Genomic DNA, 19,127 nt, shown 5'->3' with positions numbered 1-19,127 from the left:
GTCCGCCCCGTTGGGCGCCCGTAACCGCCCGCACCAATAGCCCACTATGGCCTTTGTGCCACTAGACGACGGGCCCCGCGCCCAGAACGTTTTTTTAAATAAAAATAAAATAAAAATGAATTAATAAAAATAATTAATTAATTAATTAGTAAATTAATTAAGTTAATTAATCCGGTTTAATTAATCTAATTAACTAGTTAGTTTAATTAAACAGTAATTACTTTAACCTAAACCCTAATTAACCTAACAGTGTATGACAGGTGGGTCCCACTGGACCCACACGTCAGTTTGACCAGTCAACACCTCTGTTGACTGCTGACGTCATGCTGACGTCAGCAAACACTATTCTGGATAATGTTGGATTAAATTAATTAGATAAATTCCAAAAATAATTTTTAAACTTTAGAAAATCATATAAAATAAACCGTAGCCCGGATCAAAATACTTTGTACATGAAAGTTGCTCAGAACGACGAGACGAATCCGAATACGCAGCCCGTTCGTCCGCCACACATCCCTAACCTATCGAACTCGCAACTTTCCCCCTCCGGTTCATCTGTCCGAAAACGCGAAACGCCGGGAATACTTTCCCGGATGTTTCCCCCCTTCGCCGGTATCACCTACTACCGTGATTGGGCACTCCTAGCATCACGCTTTGTCATGTCATGCATCGTCATGCATTTGTTTGCATTGTATTTATTGTTTCTCCCCCCTCTTCTCTCACTAGACACCGAGACCGACGTCGCTGCTACCCAGTACGACTACGGTGTTGACGACCCCTCCTTCTCGGCTGAGCTTCAGGCAAGCCCCCCCCCTTGATCACCAGATATCACCTATTCCTCTCCATACTGCTTGCATTAGAGTAGTGTAGCATGTTACTGCTTTCCGTTAAACCTATCCTGATGCATAGCATGTCCTTGCTACTACTGTTGTTACCTTTACCTGCAATCCTACATGCTTAGTATAGGATGCTAGTATTCCATTTGTGGCCCTACATTCTTGTCTGTCAGCCTTGCTATACTATCGGGCCATGATCACTCGGGAGGTGATCACGGGTATATACTTATATACTTTACAGGATACCTGTGGTGACTAAAGTCGGGTCGGCTCGTAGGAGTACCCGCGAGTGGATCTTGTGGCGGAGCGACAGGAGAGACTTAAGAGCAGAAGAAAAAATGGGAAAATCCAGGTTGAGGCCACCTAGGAGAGAGGTGGACCTGGCCCTGGTCGGCGTCTGCGGTTACTTCAAAATAACACGCTTAACGAGTTCTTGGTATTTGATCTGAGTCTGGCCATTTGGTCTATACGCACTAACCAACTACGCGGGAACAGTTATGGGCACTCGGCGACGTGGTATCAGCCGAAGCCTTCATGACGTCAGCGACTGAGCAGCGCGCGCCGGATTGGACTGGAACGCCTGCTAGGCTAGGTCTGCTTCCGGCCGCGTTCGCAACGTGCAGGTGTGCAATGGGCGATGGGCCCAGACCCCTGCACCATAGGATTTAGACCGGCGTGCTGACCTCTCTGTTGTGCCTAGGTGGGGCTGCGACGTGTTGATCTTCCGAGGCCGGGCATGACCCAGGAAAGTGTGTCCGGCCAAATGGGATCGAGCGTGTTGGGTTATGTGGTGCACCCCTGCAGGGAAGTTTATCTATTCGAATAGCCGTGTCCCTCAGTAAAAGGACGACCCGGAGTTGTACCTTGACCTTATGACAACTAGAACCGGATACTTAATAAAAACACACCCTTCCAAGTGCCAGATATAACCCGGTGATCGCTCTCTAACAGGGCGACGAGGAGGGGATCGCCGGGTAGGTTTATGCTATGCGATGCTACTTGGTGAACTTACCATCTACTCTCTTCTACATGTTACAAGATGGAGGTGGCCTGAAGCGTAGTCTTCGATAGGATTAGCTATCCCCCTCTTATTCTGGCATTCTGCAGTTCAGTCCACCGATATGGCCCTTTACACATATACCCATGCATATGTAGTGTAGCTCCTTGCTTGCGAGTACTTTGGATGAGTACTCACGGTTGCTTTTCTCCCTCTTTTCCCCCTTTCCTTTCTACCTGGTTGTCGCAACCAGATGCTGGAGCCCAGGAGCCAGACGCCACCGTCGACGACGACTCCTACTACACCGGAGGTGCCTACTACTACGTGCAGCCCGCTGACGATGACCAGGAGTAGTTTAGGAGGATCCCAGGCAGGAGGCCTGCGCCTCTTTCGATCTGTATCCCAGTTTGTGCTAGCCTTCTTAAGGCAAACTTGTTTAACTTATGTCTGTACTCAGATATTGTTGCTTCCGCTGACTCGTCTATGATCGAGCACTTGTATTCGAGCCCTCGAGGCCCCTGGCTTGTATATGATGCTTGTATGACTTATTTATGTTGTAGAGTTGTGTTGTGATATCTTCCCGTGAGTCCCTGATCTTGATCGTACACATTTGTGTGCATGATTAGTGTACGATTGAATCGGGGGCGTCACACTTGGAAACATGTGTGCTCTCCAGTGGAGAAGGGCGGGCTGGGGATCCCTGACCTGCTTCGGTTCGGCTCAGCCCTCCGGCTGCGCTGGCTATGGGCGTACTGGCAGCAACCGATGAGGCCCTGGACGACCTTCCCCTTGCCATGCGACAAGGCAGACCGGGAGTTGTTCGCCAGAGCAATGACGACCACGATCGGCGATGGCCAAAGGGCGGGGTTTTGGACGTGCCCCTGGCTTGATGGTGCACCTCTAAGTGTTGCCTTCCCGAGCCTGTTCAAGCAATCTCGGCGCAAAAACCGATCGGTGGCCGATGCGCTCGACAACGACCAGTGGATCAGGGATCTCAGCCACGGCGACACGACTCTCATTGTTGTCGATTTCCTGTGCCTCTGGCGACGGCTCCAGCAAGCTAAGATCACCCTCGGCAGCCAAGTTACTGATTGGATCGCTTGGACTGCAGGAGGAGGGACGATGTACTCTACCCGGGCTGCGTACAAGATGTTCTTCAAGGACACGCCGAGCACGAGCCACGGCAGCGTTGTCTGGAAAGGCTGGGCGCCTGGGACTGTCAAGATGTTCGCCTGGTTGCTGCACAATAACAGGATCTGGTGCAACGACAGGCTGCAGTGGAGGGGATGGCCGAATGGATACTTCTGCGGTTTATGTATGAGGAACCTGGAGTCTGCTCTGCATCTGATGTGGGACTGCCCCTTCTCCAAGACGATTTGGAGGTCTACTGCCACATGGAATGGCTGCGAGGCACTGGGCCAAAGCAGGCTGCCTTCCCACAGCTCTCTGCGGCACCGCCTGGAGATGATCAGGCGCACACCAGCCGACCAGAGGCGAGGGATCAAAACAATGACGTTGTTGATTACTTGGCACATCTGGAAGGAGCGGAATGCATACGTTTTCAGAGGGAAAATGCCAGAGGCTAACGATGTTCTCCAGGCTATAAAGCTCGATCTTGCAAATTGGAGGTCTGCCGGAGCTGCATGCTTAGAGCCCCCGTTCGGGGACGCCTCTGTGAGATAAACAGTTCTCTGTGGGCGTTGGGCGCCCCTATGTCCATTTTTTCTTTCTTTTGTTCTTGAGCAATGCTCCTGTACACCATGATCACTTGATCCCCCTTGTTTCCCATATGCTTTCTCCTAAATCAATGAAGCCACCAAAACTGGATGTTTCAAAAAAAAATTGGACTGATGAATTTGAATCTGATGCAAACCCTTCCAAACTGGCTCTTCTTTACCCGGAAAATTGTGAACTTCTCTATCCCTGGAAGAGATCCCTCCAAGAACTCAACACCACCGTGCGCAGGCCCCACGGTGGGCGCCAAATGTCGTGGATTTGTCACGGCATATGTCCTAGTGTGAGGACTTGTCGTGAGGCCAACGCAACTAGGTAGTAGCTTGAGAGGGGTTGATCGGGACGAGAGATGTGTGTAGACGTCGAAGCGGATTGGCACATGAGACAAGATTTAGACAGCTTCGGGCCCCGGGAAACATCATCTGGTAATAACCCTACATGATGTTTGTGGCTAGGTCTTATTCAATATGCTCATGAGGGAGTTGTTGTATAAGTCGGCTCTCCTCTAGTTGTATCTAGCCCTCGGGATTATTTTCGCCCCTTCTTGGGGTGCCCTGCCCCTCCTTATATAAGTTGAAGGGGCGGTTACATGACTAGTCCTAGTAGGATTAGAATTACTCTATTACAAGTGGATTCCTAGTCTTGCTTCCTTTGTAAGGGAATATTCCTTATGCTTTCCTCTTAAGCCGGTCCACCGGACACACACCTTGAGCCGGTCTTCTTATAAGCCGCCTTCTGGGCCTTGGGCCTTGCTATTCATCTAACCCATCCTCCGAGTCACCAGTGATTTACCAGTCTCAGGCGGATCACCAGTGAGTCGTCAAACGTCAGTCGGGTCATGCATCGGGCCGGGTCATACCGCGGGGTATATCCCCGGTAGGGTCTCGAACGCGTACTCGCGCATATGTACGGCCAGGGCTCGTGTACATAGAGAGGCAACGGACGACAACAATTGCATCCTGTTCATCGGAAGCCAACCGGCTGGGTCGGAACGGAGAAACTGCGTCGTGTTCATGGGGAGGCAACGGAATGCGTCGTGTTCATCGGGAGGCAACGGAATACGTCGTGTTCATCAGGAGCCAACCGGCTTGGACAGAATAGCCGAAACGAGGTCTGACATACCGCAGAACGGAGGAAACGGGCCTTCTGTTCGACCGCGTACGGTCGAGACGGGCTCCTGTTCATCGGGAAGGGTCTGGCGTACCGCAAAACGGAGGAAATAGACTTGTGTTCGACCGCGTACGGTCAAAATGGGGTCCTGTTGATCGGGAGGGGTGTGGCGTACCGCAAAACAGAGGAAACGGACTTGTGTTGGAGCACCTACGGTCGAAACGAGGTCCTATTCATCCACCGTCTACTGCCTCGCTCCAGCCTCCATGGGCTACTGTTCATCCACCGTCGACCTCCTCCAGCCTCCACGGGCTACTGTTCATCCACGACTACTGTTCATCCAGCCTCCATCGGCTGCTGTTCATAGAGCCTCCACGGGGTCCTGTTCATCGACCCCCAACCGGCTGGGGTGCAACGGTCTACTACCACGGGGTCCTGTTCATCCAACACCCACTGGGAACTGTTCATCCAACCACCAACAACGCTCACTGTTCATCAAGAGGCAGCAGGTTCGATCGGCTTCAGTTAGCAGCAGTAGCGAAGGAATTGCTCGATCGGGTTCAGTTAACAGCCAGGGATCGATCGATCGCTCGGGTTCAGTAACGCGTAGTCAGTGCAATCGCTCGGGTTCAGTAGGCGAACACCTCGCTCGGTTTCAGTTAGAGCCCAATGCCTCGCACCAACGTGCGTACATGTATGAGAGAAACGCGCAATCCCTCCGGGCATCGCTCGGCCCCGACCACCCACCGTAACCGGGAACTCCCTGAAATTTTCCTCGCCCTCGCTTCTACCACGATTTTTTCCGTCATGGACGACCCAAAGAATGTCATGCAGGTGCGTCCCCGGCCCGCCCAGGATGAAAAACCCATTTTTTGTCATAGAAGTAGGAGCCCACCACATCTATGATGATACCGGGTTTTGTCACAATTATCGTCATAGAAGTGTCATGAGCATGACATAATTTTTTTCGTTCGGCCCAAAATGTCACGGATGTGTCTTTTTTTATAGTGAAAGCCTCTCCATTGCCTAACAATCAAGCCTCGTTGGTGTGAAACTTTCTTTCACCTTTTTGTCTTCCCTTATAAACCCCAATCATCATTCTCTTTGCCATCCAAAGTGCTAAGTTCTTGGCTCACACTCAAGTATTGCGTGGGAGTTGAAAAAACTGAAGCAAGAAAAAGTTTGATTCAATTACTTGGTTTGGCACCAGGGTTGTTCATGATTTGATATCTTTATGCTAGGAAACTGGGCATGCCATGCTTTACATGACTAAGTGTGTATGGATCACATTCTTTAGCATCTTTATTTTGAAAGGCAATGATTGTTTTCTATTATGCCTATGTATTGTTGTTTTAATGTCAAATTGATAGACTATTGCCTTGAATCACTCGTGTCCCAATATTCATACCATAATTGCATTATTCGAACAAGACCATGTTAGGTAGTATTCAACATAATAAATTCTTTCATTATCATTTACCTACTGAGGATGAGCAGGAATTAAGCTTGGGGATGCTGATACGTCTCCAGCGTATCTATAACTTTTTTATCATTTCATGCTATTATATTATAACTTTCGTATGCTTTATATGCCATTTTATATTATTTTTCTATGCTAACCTATTAAATTAGTGCCCAATGCCAGTTCCTATTTTTTTGCATGTTTTGGTTTTGCAACAAATCCAGGCCTACAGAAGTCCAAATGCGATGAAACTTGACGATGATTTTTTTGAAATATATGCAACGCTAGAAGCTTCGGGAGCGAGCTAGAAGTGGGATGTGGGCTCCACAAGCCCAGGGGCATGGCCCCAGGGCGGCGCGCTGGGCATGCTTGTGAAATCCCCAAAGCCCGGTTTGAGCTAATTCCAAGACTATAAATTTCGTGATTTTCTGAATCCCTTAGAGCGATACCCGAGACAATTTTATCACTGTCGCAAGCCTCTGTTCCGAAGCAATCCCATTCGGAGCCCTGTTCTGACACTGTACTGAAGGGGGGAATCGTTGGGGAGGCCGTCTTCATCAACCTTGCTGCCTCCATGATGATGCGTAAGTAGTTCCTAGAGGACCTACGAGTCCATAGCAGTAGCCATATGGCTTTCTCTCTCTCTTTTGATCTTCGATGCAATGAACTTCTCTAAGATCAATCTGATGTAATCTTTTGCGGTGTGTTTGTTGGGATCTGATGAATTTTGAGTTTATGATCAGATTATTCATTGAATTAATATGAGTCTTTTGAGATTTTTTTGTTGCGTAATTTTATAGCTTTGTATTTCTCTCCAAATATCCGTCTACTTCGGCCAAGTTAGACTAATATTCCTCCAGCGGGAGAGGTGCTTTGTGGTAGGTTCAATCTTGCGGTGATTTTGCCTTGTGACAGGAGGGGCAAAGGCACGTATTGTATTATTTCTACTAAGGATAAAACGTCCGGGTTTGGTCATTGAATAATATTATTCTATCTACACTATGTCATCTTGCTTAATGCGTTACTCTGGTTGTATGAACTTAATACTTTGAGATGCATGCTGGATAGCGGTCTTGGGGTGGAGTAATAGTAGTAGATGCAGTTGGATTAGTGGTCTACTTGTCACAGACGTAATGCCTATGTAATGATTATGCCATGGATGATCATCATAACTATGCTCAATTCTATCAATTGCCCAACGGTAATTTGTTTACCCACCGGTGTTATGCTTTCGAGAGAGATGCCACTAGTGGGCTTATGGACCCGGGGTCCATACCACACCTACGATATACTTTATGGAGAATTGTCACTTGTAAAGTTGTGGATCCAGTCCATTCTTCCTTATCGTTTTCAACCTCAATTCAACATTTAATTCTTGTTTACAAATCTTAATAGTTTCTTTAAATTGTTGCAATCATCAATTTCTTCCATGCTATGCGTTAATCCTTGTAACTAGTAAGGCTAGAAAGTTTTACAACCTCACGGGTTTCGTTGGGGACTAGGAAAGTTCTGTAATTGTGTGCAGATACTGATCATTAGCTACAAATCAAGTGCACATGTTGATTGGACAAATTTCAAGATCACCCACCTGAGGAAAAATTGATGCTTTCTACAAAGCTCTACACTTGGGGGCCAAGATAGAGGCGAGGGTGTCCCGTCTTTCGATGAGATGGTGGCTATCGTTTTTGGTGGAGTAGACTTTGACGACCCGACTACGATCATGCGAGGACGTCGCGCCTTAGCAATCGCTAAACCAACTCGAGGGGTTATTGACCACGCCGGAGCATGATCAACCTGACCACGAAGGTCTATTTCCTGCAAGCAAACAAAGAACAAGCAAGAAACTGAAATTGCAATCTGGATATTGCGAATATAAGAGGAAAGCTTTATTAATGAAGGTGGGGTTCTATGACGTCTTGGTCTGGTTGTTGAACACAAATAAAGTACGCGAAGTTGCAGCTATGGCAAACTTTTAATCTAAACAAACCCAAAGTCTAAACGACGCCCTAAGGGCTGTATATATGGAGGAAGAGGGGGGAATTTCGTGGCCCTTGGAGGAGGGGTCCAAAACCAACCCTAACTCTTGTTTCCCCACACATACGGACTATAAAAACAACCTATACTTAAGTATTTCGAAATTACATGGGCCTGGCCCAATAATAAGGTGACGCAACACCTAGAATAGCCTCTGGACGAAATTTATGAAGTGGCATCTTGTATATTTCATCCAAGGCTTCATGCACTCCTTATGGTGACTTCAAAGTCCTGAAATCATCACTTGTAACTCCGTCCTTGTTCCTCTTGCGCATGCCATCATCTCCATGCTTGGTCTTGTTCCAGTGTTCATCCCTCTTATCCATGCCAGGCCCTTCATTTGTAAGCAAAACAAATGTATCCAATTTAGGCAGCATCATATTCGCATGAACATTAGAATCATTACCAAGAAACAAAAGTACCTGATAATTTAATTGGCGTGCGCGAGCTCTAGTAATTGGTCCAGTATATGTAGCAGTAGGGGCTGTGGGTGTAACAATGGTATTGATGCCCTCATCAGGACAACACCTTCCTAACAAAGAGGAAGCAAGCGTCTGGGCCCAACGAATGTGGCAATAGTTGCATGACTTCGGTTATTGTTGGCACGACACCGCAGTGTAGGTTGACTCTACAGACTTCCCAATGATGGTCTTGGTTGTTCTCGGGTGAGCTCGCGACAAGGTGGAGGCACCGCAGCGGCCTGGGTCTAGGACTTAGATCCAACAAATACAAGCACCTAGGCCAGGACCCATCTCTCTCTATGGTGGGTTGCCTCCCGTTGGGGGTGGATCTGGTGGGCCATCTGCTTGAATGGTTAGGGAGGCAAGATGGCATGGACAGGTTAGGCTCGGTTTGTTATCTCACTGAAGGTGCCATCGCCACAAATCTTCTCGCATGTCAGAGATGCTTCAAATATACACCTTTCAAATGAGGGTGACGATTGTGCCGTGTTTCCCTATTTCGAGCAACGTTTCAGATTTGGAGTTAGTTAGCGGGGTGGGGGCATGGTTGATGGAGGTGGTTGTCGGTGGCCTAGCACGGGCCCCTATGCCAAGGCCAGGGGAGCATGGTAGCTTGATAAGTCTCAAACGTATCTATAATTTTTGATTGTTTCATGTTATTATATTATCACCTTTGTATACTTTTTATAGCAATTTATATTATTTTTCTGGACTAACCTATTAATTTAGTGCCCAGTGCCACTTCCTGTTTTGTGCTTGTTTTCAGTTTCGCAGGAAATCAATATCCACGGAGGTCAAAATCACTTATCGATTTAATACGATCTTTTTGGGCTACGAAGGACCCTGAAAGCTTTGGGGGATCGAGAGGAGCTGCAGGGGGTAGGGCGCGCCTCTAGGTCACGTGGGGCCCACCTACTCCACCACCATAGATTCCTACAAATATCGAAACCCTCCGCCATATATTCAAAAGAATTTAATCACTGCGCGGAAGTTCTTGTTTCATGAAGATCTAATCTGGAGGTCTGTTTCGGAGAGCTGCCAGAGGGGGATTCCATTGCCAGAGCCTTATTCATCAACCTTGCTGCCTCCATGATGTGTGAGTAGTTCCATTAGGACTCTCTTTTGCAATACAATGTTCCCATGAGCTTTCTCACATGATCGGGATCAATTCGATGTAATCGGTGGTGTGTTTGTTGGGACATGATGAATTGCGACTTTATGATCAGATCCTACAATGAAATCAATTGAATATTTTGAGGTTTTCTTGCTTTATAATTAAATAGCTTTGCATGCGAGATTCATCCTGAATAACGGTTTTAGGATGGAGTATTAGTAGTAGATGTAGTTGGATTAACGGTCTACTTATTATGGACGTAATTCCTACATGATATTATGCCATGAATGATCATATAGTCATAAATATTGCAATTTGGTCGATTGCCCAACTGTAATTTGTTTACCATGTCATTTACCTGTTTTTGTGAGAGATGCCACTAGTGAACCTATGCCCCCTGGGTCTATTTTTCATTACTATATTCTTCTACACAACCGCCATTATTTTGCCGTGCAATTTTGCTACTATCTATCTCTATCGCTTGCGTTTAATCTTGTAACTAGCAAGACAAGGGGATTGACAATCCTCCTACCATGTTAGGGACGTGTGTGTGTCTTGTGCGTAGGTGCTGCTTACGTTGTTACTCCCTCCATCCGTGAATAAGTGTACATCTAGCTTTTGTCTTAAGTCAAAGTTTTAAAACTTTGACCACCTTTCTAGGAAAAAATAAAAGCATTTATGACACCAAATTAGTACCACTAGATTCGTTTTGAAATGTACTTTGATAAATATCAATTTGATGTCATACATGTTACTATTATTTTCTATAAAATTGGTCAAAATTTTAAAACTTTGACTTAGATTAAAAGCTAGATGTACACTTATTCACGGACGGAAGGAGTAGACTGAGATACTTCTACTTGATTGACAACCTCGGTTCTATAAGTGAGAGAAATACTTGTTACCATTCTGCTTCACCCTTATTCTCGAGGGAATCCCAACAACTTCTGTGGGAGCAATAATGGCTTTGGCCCCCCAATCCACCGCCTCTCGGCCCCTCTACCTTTATATTCTTTAAAAAACCTTGAAAACACCACCTTCCTGTTCCACGTCGATCAAATTTGAAGATTTTTCAATTCTTCGCCGGAGGGGGAATCCATCACAGCAACCATCTTCATCAGCAAACATCGTCAGCGAAACAAGATACACGCAAACAAGATACATACTAATTTTTATTTCTCTAAAATAAGACAACTTTTTTAATTTTTTTGAGCAAACATTTTTTCGAGAGTATTTTGTGTAAACATGATACACGCAATTGAAAAAGCGCAGCGAAACCAGAACCGCGAGCAAAGTGGGCCGGTTCTGTCGGCGATCAAACACACACATTCCGAACTGGGTCGGTTACCGACATCATTGGGCCTGTGGCTTGGGATTGCGTTCCTTTCTTCACGCAGAACAAGAAAGAGAGTCGTGGTGGTGAAGTGTTGAGAGGAGAGGTACCAGGGAGCCTCGCCATCGCCATCGCCATCCCCCATCCCCATCGCGATTTCATCGTCCCGTCGCAGCAAATGCCGCCGCCGTGCCCGACCCTCTGCCGCCTCCCCGCGACTAACCTCGGCCTCCCTTGGTGCCCCCGGTCCATACCTCTCCCTCGCCTCGCTCTCGCCGCGCGCCGCGCCAGGGCCGTCGCTGCCAGGGCCTCGTCATCCTCTTCCTCGCCGGACTCCTCCTTCGGCTCGCGGATGGAGGACTCTGTCAAGAAGACGCTCGCCGACAACGCCGTCGTCATCTACTCCAAGTCGTGGTGCTCGTAAGACCTCACCTGAACTCCAACACAACCAATTCGTTCCACGATTTGTTTTCTGCGACGAATTCATGCGAGCCACTCGTTGGTTCCCTTCGTCATATGTGCTGGTGCTTACACTATACCGCAGGTACTCAATGGAGGTCAAGGGTCTCTTCAAGCGGATTGGCGTGGATCCACATGTCATCGAGCTCGACCAGCTCGGTTCGTCCCTCTTCTTCTTCTTCTTCTTCTTCTTCTTCTTTTTCTTCTTCTTCTTCTTCTTCTTCTTCTTCTTCTTCTTCTCGTATCTCTATCTATTATCTATTGGCTATTGCTATTGGGTGAATCTTGTGTCGCTTCTTGCCAAGGCATGGCTGTGTCCAAACTGTTTTTTGTTTTTTGAAAGGAACACGCCGTGCATTCCGTTACGTAGTTACATATTAGTGCTGGGCAAATCGCCAGCTACATGGTCCAGTGCAAATCCTGGGAGTTGGCCCAACAAAGTCTCACGCAGCTGGAATTTGATACTACTGACAATTGCTCCTAAAAAAAACCCCCAAACAAACAGACAATTGCTCCTAGTTCCGCTAGATCATAGACTTCAGAGTTCATTGCCCTCATCAGTTGCATTGAATCAGTTTCAAACATTACTCTGTCGCGCCCCATCAACATTTTAATAGCACACAACAATGCCAAGGTTTCCGTTACCCGCACCTGCAGCCATCGCCTTGCATTGGTCATTTCTGATAATGAGTCCCCAGCCGCCAGAGTTGGAGTCCCTGTGGAAAGCGGCATCAGTGTTAATCTTGAGAATCCCAGCCGGTGGCCGAGACAATTTGTGGTTTAGCTGCTGCTTTTGCCCTTTAGCAGTCTTTTTGCTCTCCATTACATTCATAAGATGATAATTAACAGAAGAGCAAATATGCTCAAGCGAGATGGGGCCTTCGCCCGAGTTTGCCTTATGGCGTTCACACTGCCAGCTCCAAAGGAGAGAGCAAGATTTTATTTTATCCTCCTCTGATGATGTAAGGATCTGTTCTAGGGTGCTTATAGCATTGGTACAGCCAGCTAAAAGCAACCTGATATGCTCCTGTAAGATACGAGCTATGGATTCGAGATCGATCTAGGAATTTAGGTGGAATTCATAGCTGTTCCTCCCAACCTCCCTCACAGCGGATTCGAATTACAGAGTGGTGCCGGCTGAAGCCTCATCCAGTGCCAAGCCGAGGAAGAACTCCTAGCTCACCTACTTATACACGCTAACCTATTACACCCTTATCGGGCCCAGTTCGGGCTTGCAAGCCACTGGGGAAGCCTTTTCTCGCGAGTGGGCTGCGCCGCTGGCCCAGGAGCGTTGCCTTTGAATCTTCCCTCCTTCTCAGCACTGTTGGCGTTGTTCATGGAAGTACTAGCGCTGCTGACATCCCCCCGCCGTTGAAGACCGGCTTGTCCCCAAGCCGGAGCTCTTGGAAACTTTTGCTTCAAGGAATCAGTATCCTCCCAGGTGGCCTCCTGGGGCGATGAATTACTCCACTCCACAAGTACTTGAGCAACAGTACGGTCCCCTTTGCGCCTGATTCTCTGTTGCAACACTCGCACAGGAATCTGAATGAGAGATCAGAAGGAAGTGACGATTGTAATTGAGAAGGAAGCTTTATGTATTGCTTGAGCTGAGAAGCATGAAAGACTTGAGTGTATCTTGCTTGATTCTGGAAGTTCCAATCGATAAGCCACCTCTCCAATATGTTCTAAGATCTTATATGGTCCATAAAACTTAAATGACAGCTTATGGTTGGCCCTGTGAACAACAGAAGACTGTACATAAGGTTGCAATTTCAGAAATACCTCCTGTCCAACTGCAAACTGCCTGTCAGTTCGATGTTTATCTGCATAATTCTTCATTCGTTGTTGGGCCCGAAGGAGATGCTGTCTCACAGATTGATTGATGACTTCTTTCTCCTCTAGCCATTGCTGGACATCTGGTGGATCAATAGTATCAGATGGAGTGATTCCAAAGTATCTAGGACTGTGCCCATAAAGCACTTCAAACGGAGTTTTTCCCACTGCTGAATGCCAGTTGGTGTTGTACCAGAATTCACACATGGAAATCCACCTTTTCCATTTCTTGGGATGAGCACCAATAAAGCATCTGAGGAAACATTCTATCTGCTGATTCACTCTCTCAGTCTGTCCATCAGTTTAAGGGTGCTCATATTCAAGACAGCACCTGTTCTTTTGATAAGATGCTGCCAAAATGCACTGGTAAAGACTGGGTCCCTGCCAGACACAATAAACTCAGGCATGCCATGCAGCTTATACACATTCTCCAAGAAGATCCCAGCAATTTTAGGAGCAGTATGTGGATGTTTGATTGGAATAAAATGACCATATCTTGTGAACTTGTCAATAACAACCATCAGACAGTCAAAAGCTTCAGAACTGGGCAACCCAGAGATGAAATCCATAGTGACAGTTTCCCAAGCCTTCTTTGGAACAGGCAATGGAGATAACAATCCTGGGTAGTTAATCCTTTCTGGTTTGGCCTTTTGGCAAATTAAACAAGATTGGACTCTCTGTTTGATGTAACTTTTCATCCCTTTCCAACTGAACAGGGAATGTACTATGTTATATGTAACAGGGAACCCTGAGTGCCCCCCAATTGGGCTGTCATGGAATGCCTGGAATATTTTGTCCTGAAGCAATGTTTGTTCACCAATCCAGATGCAGCCTTTGTGTCTAAGTAGACCATTAATCAATGTATATGGGGGTTTAGATTTAGGATCCACAGCTAGCTGCTGAATAATGTCCATGGTAGAAGCATCAGAGGCATAACCTTGAGCTATCGCCTGCAACCAACTTGGCAAAACACCAGATATTGCAAATGACTGGGCTGCTTGATGAGGCCTTCTGGAAAGGGCATCAGCTGCTGTATTATCACTTCCCTTTTTGTAATGAATTTCATAGTCAAGACCCATCAACTTTGTGTAAGCCTTCTGCTACCAGGGAGTGTGTAATCTTTGATCAGCTATATGTGACAAACTTTTCTGATCGGTCTTGATTATAAACTGCTGCATTTGCAGATATGGCCTCCAAGTTTCTACAGCTAAAAGTATTGCCATGTACTCCTTTTCATATACAGACAAACCTTTGTTTCTTGGGCCTAAAGCTTGCTCACAAAGGCCAGAGGATGCCCTTTTTGCATTAGAACTGCCCTTATTCCAGTGTCACAAGCATATCTGTCTCAATCATGAAAGGTTGTGAAAAATCTGGCAGGGCTAAAACTGGAGCTGAGATCAGGGACTTCTTAAGTTTAGAGAATGCTTCTTCAGCCATTGGATTCCATACAAAAACTGTACCCTTCCTTAGCAATTCAGTAAGAGGTTTACTGATCACTCCTTATGATTTGATGAATTTTCTGTAGTATCCTGTCAAACCCAAAAATCCCCTGACTTCCTTGGTATTAGTGGGAGTTGGCCAATTAGCAACAGCTGTAATTTTACTGGGATCAGTAGAGACTCCTTGAGCACTAATGACATGCCCTAGGTAGGATACTTGCTGTCTGGCAAATTCACACTTGCTTAGTTTAACCTTCCACTGTTTTTCTTCCATAATTTGCAATACAGCTGACAAGTGTTCAATATGTTCTCTGAGAGTCTTGCTGAAGACATGAATGTCATCGAAGAAGCACACTGCATACTTCCTGAGAACAGGGGACAAATCAATATTCATGGTGCCTTGGAAAGTTCCAGGACCTCCAGTCAGACCAAAAGCAACCACCAGGAATTCAAAGTGTCCATTATGAGTGGAAAATGCAGTCTTATATTCTTCTCCTGGTGCTAGTCTTATTTGATGGTATCCTGCTCTTAAGTCGAGCTTAGAAAACCTGCTCTTAAGTCAAGCTTAGAAAACCAGGCAGCTCCAGATAATTCATCCAACAATTCATCAATAATAGGCAAGGGATATTTACTTTTGAGAGTAAGAGCATTGAGGTGTCTGTAGTCTACCACCATTCTCCAAGTGCCATCCTTCTTTCTCACCATGAGAACTGGGGATGAAAAAGGGCTGCTACTTGGCCGAATAACTCCAGACTGCAGCATTTCAGCAATTTGTTTTTCCAACTCATCCTTCAAATGAGGTGGAATTCTGTAAGGTCTTTTGGCCACTGGGCAAGCTCCAGGAATTAAGGGAATTCTGTGATCACAATGCCTCCTAGGTGGCAATTGTTTAGGAGCTGCAAAAACTTCTGAGTATTTCTCTAGGACTTGTTTAATTTCTTCAGGCAGATGTTGGGATTCCTCTTCTGGAAGGTCTATACAAATAGACAGCACTGTGAGAGCAAACTCTTCTGGAGCAGTTCCTTGTAATGTTACTCGTTTTCCTTGATATTGGAAGGCCATCCATTTCTGCTGCCAATCTACTTGCATAGGACTGTGTGTGGCCAACCAATCCAGACCAATTATTCCATCATGCATGCCAAGGTCTAAGAGCATGAATTCACTAGAAAACTGATGATCATCACAGCTCCACTTGCACTCTGGTATGGTTTGTTCACTGATCGAAGTGGCTCCATTAGCAATAGTGACCTTCATTGGTCTGACAGTCTTAGCATCTGGAAACAGGTATTTGTATTTGTCATTGATGAACGAATGAGTGCTCCGTGAATCAGTCAGAAATATCATAGGAGTGTTCTGTTGGAATAGCGACTTGTATTATTAGGAGGCCAAAGCCAACATATATACATATACATGACGATGCCAAGAGGCTACAAGAGGATGCCAAGAGACAAGAATGCAAAAGGTCAAAAGACATCACTAATATAACTCTAACACCCCCCTCAAACTCATGGTGGATCCACAACACTGAGTTTGGAGAGGTGAAATCCATGTCGCGCTCTAGTCTGAGCCTTCGTGAAGAAGTCCGCTAGCTGTAACTCAGAAGGCACATACTGAAGAGCAACAACATGATCCTTCACAACAGCGCGCACATAAGAAGCATCAACACCAATATGTTTGGTCAGCTCATGTTTCACGGGGTCCCGCGCAATACTGATAGCACTTGTGCTGTCCGACAGGAGGGTGGTAGGTGTAGTAATAGAAGCACCAAAATCCTCCAGTAACCATCGTAACCAAGTCACCTCTGTTGTCAGAAGAGCCATAGCTCGCAACTCGGCCTCTGCACTCGAACGAGAAACTGCAGTCTGTTTCTTTGTCTTCCAGGAAATGAGGGAACCACCAAGAAAGACACAGTAGGCAGAAAGTGAAAGGCGATTCGTAGGATCACTAGCCCACGTAGCATCCGAATAGGCCTGGAGCTGTAACGAGCTGAGACGGGGGAAGAAAAGACGATGAGAGATCGTGCCACGAAGATATCGTAGAACACGAAGAAGGTGACTATAGTGAACCGAAGTGGGAGCAGAAACAAACTGACTCAGAATATGGACAAGATAGGAGATACCCGGACGAGTGACATCAAGATACACAAGACTCCCAACAAGATGACGATAACACGTCGGATCAGACAAGGGCTCACCATAAGAAGCACGAAGGTGAACATTGAGCTCCATAGGAGTCTCAACAGTGCGCTCATCACTAAGAGCCACACTAGTAAGAAGATCCTGGATATACTTCTCTTGGGAAATAAAAAAGCCATCAGAGGTGGAGGAGACCTCAATCCCAAGAAAGTAACGAAGAGGACCAAGATCAGACATAAGGAACTGCTCATTAAGACGGGCCTTGACAAAGGCAATGTACTCAGAATCGTCGCCGTGATGATCATGTCATCAACATATAGAAGAAGAGTGCGACCATGAGCAGAAAGGTGGACAAACAACGCTGAGTCGTGATCACTGGGCAAAAAACCAGCAGTAGTGACCACTGAGGCAAAACGCTCAAACCAAGCGCGAGGGGCTTGCTTAAGGCCATAGAGAGAGCGACGAAGACGACAAACCATGCCGTCGGGAACTGAATACACAGGTGGTGGCTGCATATAAACCTCCTCACGCAACTCACCATTAAGAAAGGCATTTTTAACATCAAGCTGTGACACAGACCAGTGGCGAACAGAGGCCATAGCGAGCAGTGTGCGGACAGTGGTTATATGGGCCACAGGAACGGAAGTCTCATCATAATCACGACCATGCTCCTGCTGAAAGCCACGAGCCACAAGACGAGCTTTATAACGCTCAAGAGAACCATCAGAGCGAGTCTTAATCTTATAGACCCACTTACAAGTGATGGGACGAACACGGGGAGGAAGAGAAACCAGATCCCATGTGTCGTTGCGTTCAAGTGCGGCAATCTCTGCCATCGCAAACTGCCATTCAGGATGAACAACAACATCAGGATAAGAGGTAGGCTCAAGTGCAACCGAAAAGGCCATATCGGCTAGGAGAATAGCAGTCAGGAGGAGGGCAAGGTCGAGCTCAAAGACCATAAGTCGGCTGGGACGAGGAAGACGACGCACCAGAAGTAGATGGCACGTCAGTAGAGTCATCCATAACTGTCGACGACGGGTATAATGAAAAGGAAAAGTGGGATGAGAAGGAACCACCGGAGGTGATGGAGATGGAGAAGACATCGGTGATGAAGGTGGAGTGCCATGCAATAAGGGAGGGGAAGAAACGATAGGAGAAGACGGTGTCGGATCAACAATAGTGGGACAAGGAGTAGGAATATGTGGCACAGACGGAGGTGTATCAGGAAACGTGAGAAAAGAGATATCCTCTACTGAAAAGGTCGAAGAGGATGGTCGTGGGTAGAATGGACGAGACTCATCAAAAGTCACATCCCTAGAAATACACATCCGTCGACCGACGGGATCCCAACACCGATAACCCTTATGTTCATCACTGTAGCCCAGAAAAACACACTCGACAGACTGAGCGGTTAGTTTGGTGCGTTCTGGGGGGGGGGAGGGGGGGAGGGGGGCAAGAAGAACATAACAAACACATCCGAACAACCGAAGAGCAGAATAATTAGGAGAATGATCAAAAAGACGCTCTAGAGGAATACCTCCCTGTATAGCAGATGAGGGTTGAATGTTTATGAGATATGTGGCAGTGGAGACAGCCTCAGCCCAGAAATGAGGCGGAAGAGAGGCGCCAATCATCATCGCACGAGCTGTCTCAAGGTGACGATGCTTGCGCTCAGCCACGCCATTCTGGGCGTGAGTACCAGGACAAGAGAACCGAGCAAGAGTACCCTGCTCAGCAAGAAAACCACGCAACATTTTGGAGATATACTTGCCAGCAGAATCAGCATGAAACACACAAATAGGTGTAGAGAACTGAGTGTGGACCATGGCGGCAAAACGCTTACAAATAGAGAGAACCTCGCTACGAGAAGACATGAAGTAAAGCCAAGTGTAGCGAGAGAAATCATCTATAAAAATAATGTAGTATCGATGGACCCCTTTGGAAGAGAAGGGAGCCGGTCCCCACACATCGGAATGAACTAAGTCAAAAGGGCGTTGAGACACCGACTCACTAGTAGGATAAGGTAACTGGACCTGTTTACCAAGCCTACAACCTTGACACTGCAAAGAGACATCTCCTGAGACAGGCCCCAGAAGACCACGACGAACTAAAGACGATAGCCGAGAACCACAAAGGTGACCAAGTCGATGATGCCACTGCTGGAAGGAGCTGGTAGC

The 19,127-nt window shown here is 46.8% G+C and overlaps 1 protein-coding gene across 3 annotated transcripts in view; it reads left to right on the top strand.

Annotated features, from left to right (window-relative positions):
• The first annotated feature begins 11,102 nt into the window (after positions 1–11,102).
• LOC123164196 (monothiol glutaredoxin-S10) overlaps positions 11,103–19,127 on the top strand; it is a 31,947-nt gene continuing 23,922 nt past the window's right edge. Inside the window, exons 1-2 of one of the 3 annotated variants that reach the window (XM_044581617.1) lie at positions 11,103–11,501; positions 11,626–11,699. In XM_044581617.1, coding sequence (XP_044437552.1) covers positions 11,260–11,501; positions 11,626–11,699 — 316 coding nt within the window. In that variant the 5' untranslated portion in view covers positions 11,103–11,259. The remainder of the gene's footprint in view (positions 11,502–11,625; positions 11,700–19,127) is intronic. The other 2 variants (XM_044581616.1, XM_044581618.1) reach the window with 2 other exon arrangements.

Source organism: Triticum aestivum, chromosome 7D (genome assembly GCF_018294505.1).
Source record: "Triticum aestivum cultivar Chinese Spring chromosome 7D, IWGSC CS RefSeq v2.1, whole genome shotgun sequence".
In the NCBI taxonomy this organism is placed as follows: Eukaryota; Viridiplantae; Streptophyta; class Magnoliopsida; order Poales; family Poaceae; genus Triticum; species Triticum aestivum.
The sequence above is the reverse complement of the archived record's forward strand: the minus strand, read 5'-3'. Positions and strand labels throughout refer to the sequence as shown.